This window comes from Talpa occidentalis, unplaced genomic scaffold (assembly GCF_014898055.3).
Source record: "Talpa occidentalis isolate TD23 unplaced genomic scaffold, MPIMG_talOcc4v2.1 talOcc4.8, whole genome shotgun sequence".
Taxonomy (NCBI): Eukaryota; Metazoa; Chordata; class Mammalia; order Eulipotyphla; family Talpidae; genus Talpa; species Talpa occidentalis.
This window is the reverse complement of record NW_023605194.1, coordinates 112,613,301-112,621,837: the sequence shown is the minus strand read 5'-3', so window position 1 is coordinate 112,621,837 and position 8,537 is coordinate 112,613,301. Positions and strand designations below refer to the sequence as shown.

General features: G+C 47.2%; 1 protein-coding gene across 2 annotated transcripts in view; it reads right to left on the bottom strand.

Moving 5' to 3' along the window:
• Positions 1 to 1,824: 1,824 nt before the first annotated feature.
• The window catches only part of TBC1D9 (TBC1 domain family member 9), a 67,293-nt gene continuing 60,580 nt past the window's right edge, over positions 1,825 to 8,537 (bottom strand). For both annotated transcript variants that reach the window (XM_037497877.2, XM_054689930.1), the window contains 6 exons: positions 8,064 to 8,304; positions 6,672 to 6,737; positions 5,756 to 5,842; positions 5,188 to 5,262; positions 4,990 to 5,093; positions 1,825 to 3,894 (listed from right to left, as the gene is read on the bottom strand). In XM_037497877.2, the coding sequence (XP_037353774.1) occupies positions 3,184 to 3,894; positions 4,990 to 5,093; positions 5,188 to 5,262; positions 5,756 to 5,842; positions 6,672 to 6,737; positions 8,064 to 8,304 (1,284 nt within the window). In that variant the 3' untranslated portion in view covers positions 1,825 to 3,183. The remainder of the gene's footprint in view (positions 3,895 to 4,989; positions 5,094 to 5,187; positions 5,263 to 5,755; positions 5,843 to 6,671; positions 6,738 to 8,063; positions 8,305 to 8,537) is intronic.

Here is an 8,537-nt window from a genome sequence, read left to right as displayed (position 1 = left end):
AAATGTGCCTCTGTGCCGTCTATAAAATGCCTCGGTCTGGAGCCCTGTGCTTTCCTTATAAATAATTAGACTACCCGGAACACTTCGAACAGAAGGCACAGGGGCCTAAATCATGTAAGAGAGTCATTTTAAGATGTGAATCGCTTTGTCCTCACCACGCCAACTGCTCTTCTTTACAGGCCAGCAGTGGATGCCGTAGCCCGGAGCGTGTCAGGAGGGGTGGGGCATATGGGGCCAGGGAGCCTTAACCAGCTGCCCAGCGCGTGCGTCACTGTCACATCGAGACCTAAGGGCCCTGCTTTAGGTCCACAGACCGCGCCTCGCGGAGGCCACGGCTGACACGGGACAGCTGAGCAGCACACAGGGACAGGCAGGAGGCTGTGACCAGAGCATGTGGGGGAGCCCCCCCCAAACCCCAGCCACCCAGGTCCCGTGGTCCACACTGAAGGAGAGGATGCGTCTCCTCAGCACCTGTGCCTCCGTGTGGCACATCCACGTAGCCCAGCCCCTCGCGCGCACAACCAGAAGTCACGCTGATGGGGTGTGTGGTAGGACCTGTGGTTCCTCTGGTTCAGCCACTTCCCGGCCTCCAGACTTCACGTGGGTCTCCCCGACCCTGTGGATTTCTCTCGAGTCTCCCGAGCGAGAGCTCCGAGGCCAGTACCGCACACGGCTGTCAGGGGCCGAGCACACCATTAACGATGCTTGACGACGGGTCTCGGGTGATGTCCTTTATTTAATGTCACTGCAGCGTAGCACCGACGAGGAGAACAGCAGCCCGGCGAGGGCTGAGAAAACGTGACTGAAGGATGTGCTTCCTCTGGCTGTTGCTCTTCAAGTTGCAGATTCCAAGAAGCCATCCACCACCTTCAGCGAGACCCACCGATGCTGCATGAAGCTGTCATGGCATAGCTAGGCTGAAAGCAGCCCCTCAGAGAAGAGAGAAAATCTCGATAAGCTGAAATCAAAGAGGAAAACCCACAGAGAGGCGGTGGAAGGCGTCACACAGCCGCGGGAACATAGGCGGGACACAAATCTTTTCCAAGAGAATGCACTTTGAAAACGCAGAGGAAGAACGAGTTGACAAATCTCTTTGTCTTAGAAACTTAGCTGGAATAACCAGCTCAAAGGCTCAGGGTCCTCTGTGTGCAGCCTGTGGAATCCAAGTGCCCCACACCTGCAGAAGGCAGAATAATGCAGCTGTGTGATGAGAGGTGCTCAGACGGGCTTGAGCAAATGAGATGTTTCCACAGCAGACACTGTGCCTTCTGCTGATGCAGTATCCAGGCCCCTTCTCCCTGCTAATGGAAGGTTCTGGGTCCTGTTTTTCTGGGGCTATGAATTTAAACACATGCTTAGTCCTTCCAAAACCCATCTTGATTTTGGTGAGGTAGAGTGGGTGAATGTCAGATTTCACAGTTATTTTTTGAAGCATTTTTTTCAGTGACATTAAAGATAGAAACACATGCCGGAATAACATGTAGCAATCTAGAGTCCAGTTGAGTAAATGACTAGTTACTCGATTAAATATACACGTGTCACCACGATGCGCCAGTAAGAATTAAAAAGGGATGTCCAAGCTTTCATGGCTTATGTTAAAGAAGATAATTAGATAAGTGATGAAAATTCTCTTCTTTCTTGTCAATACACCTATTCATGCACACATCACTACCTATTCCATTTCTTATCTCAAAATATTTGCCCATAAAAACGTGTTTACGTAGTTAAATGGTTGCCTAATATAATTTCCTTTGTAAAGTTGTCAAAAGAATAATGTATTGCCCTAGGCAGGAACTCAAACACAGATAAAAGTCACATCTGAGTATCTGATGTATTTTATTGGTTCACATTTATCCTATTTGAGGTTAACACTACTTCATTTGACAGCTTAAAAATCATTCTGTAAACAAAATTAAAAAAAAAAAAGGCAGCAACTGCTAAAATAAGGACACATGGATAAGAAAGTAAAGGGATGTCTTAAAAGGAATATTCTGAAAAAGCAAAGAAAATGTGACCATGATTACAAATTCAAGAAAAGGACAAAAAAACCCTCCAACATCTGTAAAAGACAAAATGAAAATAGTAATTTTTAAAAAAGCAAGAATTCAAAGTGCAGGTGCGCTAGTTTCCGTTCCACATCCATTCGGGAAGCAGAGAGAACAGACTACTCTTTCATATAAAGTGACAGGTTCTGCTTAAAACACCCAGTTATCTTGCAGGCTTTTTTTTTTCCCAGTTTACACAATCTCTACATTGATTTAGCGGGAAAGATGTTCAGATGTGTGATACATGGTATGATTTCGTGACTCTACAGAAAGTATGGAAATGGTAAAGTTTATTTTTTTATTTTTTGCTTTATTTGCAGTAACAAGAAGCTGAAAATCCTTATCAGAAGCATCAGTACTTTTACTCTTTCAAAAAAAAAAAAAAAATCCCGAGCCTCCTTATCACCTTTGTCACCACGTTGAGATTGTGATAAAACAGAGTTTCCACTGAATTCTGGCAGCTGATATAAATCATCAGAACAGTTTTTAATGCAAAATGGGTCTGGCCTTTGTCCGAATTGGTCAGGAGAAGTGTGGTTCTGGCATCACATAAAAATCACCCCATTCTCATAATTGTTTAGGACTCTGACATCTCCCCTTGAAGGGGATTATTTGTTCAGTGATTTCTGAATAGAGGAATTTATGAAATATTTTTCAAATCTTAAAAAAAAATATTTTCATGCTCCTTAAAGTGGTGCAGGATTTACCCCAGCGAGGAGGCCGTTCCCATTTAGGAACATTCCCGGGCTTGTGGCATCCCATCTCCCTACAGCTCTAATTGTATTGAAAAAGCCCCAACCCACCAGGCCGCGGCCCTCCAGAGCGGTAGCACTATTTTTTAAACCATGTATAAGCTCAACAGCAAGCTTTAGGAGTTATGATACACACATATCACGGACGGAGTCATCTGTTTCTGGAGTCACGGAATAAACTGTATTCTGGAGGACCCTCTCCCCAACAAGTGAACTGTACCTAGACGGAGGTGTTTAAATGTTTCTCCAACAGTTTTCATTGTATTATATTATGAAAACACTGGGCTTCAAGCCGGATACTAATAAATATTTAATTTAAAAGAAAGACCCCCCCCCAACAACATAAAAAAGGCCCCCCCACCTCCCCGCTCCCCGAAGGCGCTAGCTCAGCCCGACAGGGCAGAGATCTCGTAGTCACTGGCGGAGGTCAGGGGCTTGCCCATCATCCGGATGTTTTTCGCGCTGGTGATGCGGGCCATCATGCACACCGGCTTGTCGAAGTACTTGACCAGGGCGGGCTCGGTCAGGAGGGAGGCCAGGAACTGCTCGAAGGTGATGGCCCAGTCCCGGTCCAGGCTGGTGCTGCGGGGCAGCGCCGCGGTGCCCTGGCCGCTGCGCACCAGGACCGTGTCCTCTCCGATGTCCTCGCACTGCAGCTTGTCCTCCTCGTGGGAGCCGGCGCTCAGCACCGAGTAGGAGGACATGGAGCTGTCGTCCTTGGTGTCGTCGTCGGAAATCAGCATGGAGGAGCAGGCCCCGTTGTCTCGGGGCGAGGAGTCCTCGAGCTTAATGTCCTCCATCTGTCCCCCGAGGGATGGCTCCTCACCCTCGCCTGCCAGAGTGGCCGCCAGGGGCTCCACGGGCTCCACCGTGTAGGGCTGGCCCGGGCCCTTCTTGGGGAAGAAGACTCCCGGGAGGGCCTGGTGGCAGGTCGGCCCGCCGCTCTCCTTGGCCAGCTGCGGAGCGAAGAGCTTGCCCACCTCCCCGATCTCCAGCAGGAGGCTGGTCACCGCGGCTGTGGCGTGGTACAGCTCCTGCTCGTTGGGGTCCTCGCTGAACATGTTATACATGGTCTTGCACAGTTCGATAAACTGCCCCTGAGAACACAAAGAACGTGACCTTGGCTGGGGAGCACAGAGGTGAGAGGAGCCGACTTTCAATTGGACTTTATCCAATGAAGGGGACCCTTGTAAGCTGTTGGTGGAAATGTGCAAAGCTGTACAGAGATTCCTCAGTAAGTTAAAAGTGAAAATTCCGAAAGATCCAGTTATTCCATTTTTGGGTATTTAACCAAATAATACAAACACGCTAATTTGAAGAGATATGCACCCCCATTTTCATCACCGCATCATTTACAGTAGCCAAGAACTGTAGACAACCTAAGAGCTCATGGACAGAGGAGGGGACAGGGAAGATGTGGTATGTATATACTGTGGAATACGACTCAGCCATGAAAAAAGACGAATTCGTGACATTTTCAGCAACATGGATGGGCCTGGAGGGATTATGTTTAGTAACAGAAGCCAGGCAGAAAACACCACCTGATGTCACTCCTAGGAGCTACACAGAGAAAACTAAGAGATGAACTAAATGAAACAACAATAAACATTTGGGCTACATGAACTATTACTGGTTACCAGAATTGGGCGCTGGGGGAATGGTGGGTGTGGGTAAACTGGGAAAAAGTGAGTAATGATATGGTGAAGGATAGATTGGAACTTTTAACTGAACTTAATGGTGATTCTCAATGATCACCTGTAACATACAATGTTATACTGCATGTTAATTCCATTAAAACCCAAATACTAGGATTCCTAAAAGATCTCCAATGTAGGTTGGATTAATGTGATTTTTTATAAGTCTCTTATTGAGGTTTCCAGTCTTTTATTTTGAAATTTTTCTAAGATTCATGAAAGTAGAAAGAATGAAATCTTTGTGTACCCATCATTTCGAATCAAAACTGTGCCTTCATTCACTGTTTTATCCTTTGTTGAGTAATTCATCCTTTGCATTTTCTTTGAGGAGGCCAATTCCTTACAATTAAACACATTTTGATGCACAAAAACATGCGTAAAATAGATCCAAGCAGATCAGTTACCATTCTCTACGAAGTACTCACTCTCCATTTATCTGTCACTGCAAAACAGACCTTCAAGGTTTGAAATGAAGGAACTGGACTATTCAGCACTTACCTGATTCAATTTGGGTAAATCCTTTGCATTCTTTGATTTAGATTTATTTTCTGGGGTCCAGAGCCTCAGATAATTGCGATTCTCTTGAGAATTTGTCCTCTTCCCTAAAACCCAAATGTCAAGAATTAAGTGTTCACAGGTCAAAAAAGAAGCGTGGAGCTAGTAGGGAGGCGAACAGAGAGAGCAGCAAAGCTGTACCTCTGTCTGGCTTCAGGCTGACAGTGACAAAGCCATCATCTGCCCCGTGCTTGCTCCTGCTGTCCAGTCCAACCACTGCCAGAAACATCCAGAAGAAAAAGTAAGATGTTATATAACATTCCCAGAGATTTAGCACTGAGAGGCAGAAAAGCTGCCTCTGTGTCACGATGCCTCATATAACCTAACACGCTGAAGCCAAGACCCCAGCACACCGAGTTAAATTTGAATTTGAGATAAACAAGTAACTTCTTTTAAACTATACATGTGTCCCAAATATTGCATGGGATATACTTTTGCCAAGAAAATAATTTCTGAAATCAAATTTTACTGGTTGTCCCTACTTTATCTGACAATCCTATCTCTAGGGGAAACACTCCCCCAGAATTCTGTTCCATGAGTGGGGCTCAGACTATAGTTAGGAACTTAAGGGAAGATGTCACAAGGGCTGGCCCCATGCTGATTTCCCTCCCTTCTCTGCTGTTTCTTCCTCTTAAGCTTGACACATGCAGCTATTCTCCCGCCAGGTAAGCACCGATGTGATGTGAATGGCATGAGGTGAGTCACGTACCATGTGTGCATTCTGGGGTAATGTCTTCAAAGAAGTACTGAGTTGCTTCAAAGGCAGAATCTGGCTCATCTTGGTCAGAGGATGGCTCTAGAGAGAGGAGGGAAGGTCACCCCACGTGGCCAGGCCCAAGACGCCATGACAGCACACATTCGAGGAGACCGTGCTGACAGAGGAGCAGTGGCTGCAGTCGCTCAGGCAGGAGGGGGTGCGTCCTTGCGGCTGTGCATGCCTCCTTTGTCCAGAACCTGACAGGTTCACCCCATTTCTGACCTCACCTTCCTTTTAATGCCCCCCGCCCCGGTATTCCTTCACAACTTCCTTTTTGGGGATATTCCTCAATTCTGTGGAACGATGAGGCAAATTTTAGGAAATTGTATGCTGTGAAGATTTTTTCCATTCATCCACCCACCTCCCATCCATCCACCATCATCTACCCATCTATCTAGGTTTACCCTATCTCTGTTTTTCTTTTTTTTCTTTTTTTTTGCATTTGTTAGATAGATCCTAGCTGGGAGGTCACCTTTGTTTAAAATTGAACTTAAACCTGACCATCTTCCCCACTTGCTTCTGTTGGTAGTAAAACCGTCCCCCAAGACTCAGAAGTTCAGTCTGCTACACCCTCTCCCCCCTCAACCTTTGCACCCCTCAACCCTTATACCCGTCCAGCTGCCAATGCTACTGAGGGTTTCTCCTGCAAACCTGCCTTTTCCATCCTACATCTCCCATCTGGCCCAGGCTGATCCCCACAGAACCAGGCATGTGCCCACCCAGGAATGACGTGAACAGTCTTGTTCAGTTTGTTCTTTGTGGCCAGTGAAGGATTTTGTAAACCAGAGGAATGCGGGTCACACCAAAGGAAGGCGTTTCAGGCCTGGTCATGCTGCAGGCACACAGGCTACCTTCGTGGCTCACTTACCAGGCAAGACGTGCATTTTGTACAGGAGTTTGAGTTTCTCTGTGAGGTCCCCATGGCAGGCAGCACCTGGAAACAGGTAAGCACCAATGTGAATGTATCCTGTGTGCAGTAACACTTCCTGAGAAGCCTCCCCTCACTAACCACCACTAAGACACTGCCAACAGGGTGAACAGTCACTGGTGACAATCACCAGTCCTTTGGGGCAGGCACTGTGCCGGTGAATGAGCTCATTTGGTCTTGGCAATAACTGCCTTGCAAATGGTGGACCAATCCCAGAGGGTAAATCCCAGGCCCCAAGTACTAGGGCGCCCCCAGGTGAAACTGGGCTGGGGACCATCCCGCTGTGGTGGGGGCACTGTCCCCCCATCACATCTTCCATACCCGTGCACTGGTCACCTGTCAAGTGACCAGCTGCTTCCTGGCGTCTGGACATGTTTGGAGAACCTGCCTCCAGCAACATGGTTGCAAAAAGAGAGACAGCTAGGGTGGCTTCTGCTAGCCATAGCTCATTTCTAATTCTACAGAGATCATCTATTCACCAGATTCCAGAGGGATCTTCCTGGGATTGACCTTAAAATCACAGACCCATATTTTCCAAAATTCACGTTTTAGTTTGTAGAACTTGATTAGAACATCTCTCTGGTCTCCTGGTCCATCCACATAACTTAAAGAGTTATGGCCCAAGGGCTGGACCAGCTCTGGAGTCCCCCAGGGACCTGGGTGATGACAGTTCCTTGCTCAGGAACTCAGCTGCATTTTAAGACGCTCAAGTACTCTTCCTCCCTTGCCTCCCTTCCTTTTGAATATCTGGAAGAGTATTTTTCTTGTTGGAGCAGATGGAACTGAATGAAATATATTTATCCCTGTCACTATCTATATGCAGAATGCATCCTTTTTCTTCCTCTTTATTTTCGTGTGAGTTGTGAGATGTGGATGAGAGGTATGGGTGTGGGTGTGAAGTGTGGGTGTGAGGTGTGGGTGTGAGGTATGAGGTGCAGGAATGAGGTGTGGGTGATGCGGTGGGCTCTGCTTTCATGATGGATGCTTCTTTCTCTTGCACAATGCAGAGAAAGGACTTTCATTTAGACTGAAGAAATGTAAGTTTTCTCTACTTTTTAGTTAAATACTATTAAATGTTTCTATAAAATATATTTTTAACTACAGCTGAGGACTGTCTAATGGAGAGGGGAAGATCTAATCATAACAAAGGTCCAGTCACTCTAAACACATTTTACAATCCATTTGCAAATGTTAACATGTACCCCTCTGCCCAGAACCCCAGCATTGGAGCCCTATGTGCAGCCCTCAGGCAGGGAGGGAGGTGGACAGGTGTGGGGGGTGTTACTGCCCCATCTTCCCCTTCAAACTCATGCAATAACATCATGTCCTTACTTAGCCCTGAGACAAACTCTCGGAAGTTAATCAGAGAGTCTCCATTTTCATCCAAGAGCTGGAACAGGCGGGATGCCAGCACGTCCGAGTGGGCGCCGCACGCCCAGGGGAAGAGCAAAGCGAACATGCCCTTGAACTGGTCAAAGTCGATGCGGTACTGCTCCAGGTAGGGCAGGCTGGGGTCGTGCCGGTCCAGCGCGTTGCTGCTCCCGCCCCAGTAGCAGCTGGTCAGATGCTCTGCCTGCAAATCAGAGGAGCAGGACGGTCACCGGGGACTCATGTCCCGGCAAATCCCAAGAAGAACAGGCTGGCCCCACATGCTCAAGCTGAGAGACGACCCAATGAGGGAGCGCGCCAAGGCATGAAAAGCATCTTGCAAAACTTTTTTGTTCTCAATTACACACTTGCCTACGATGCTGATACTGACAATCATTACAAAAATATTTTTTTCTAGGAGAACCTACAATGTTTTGT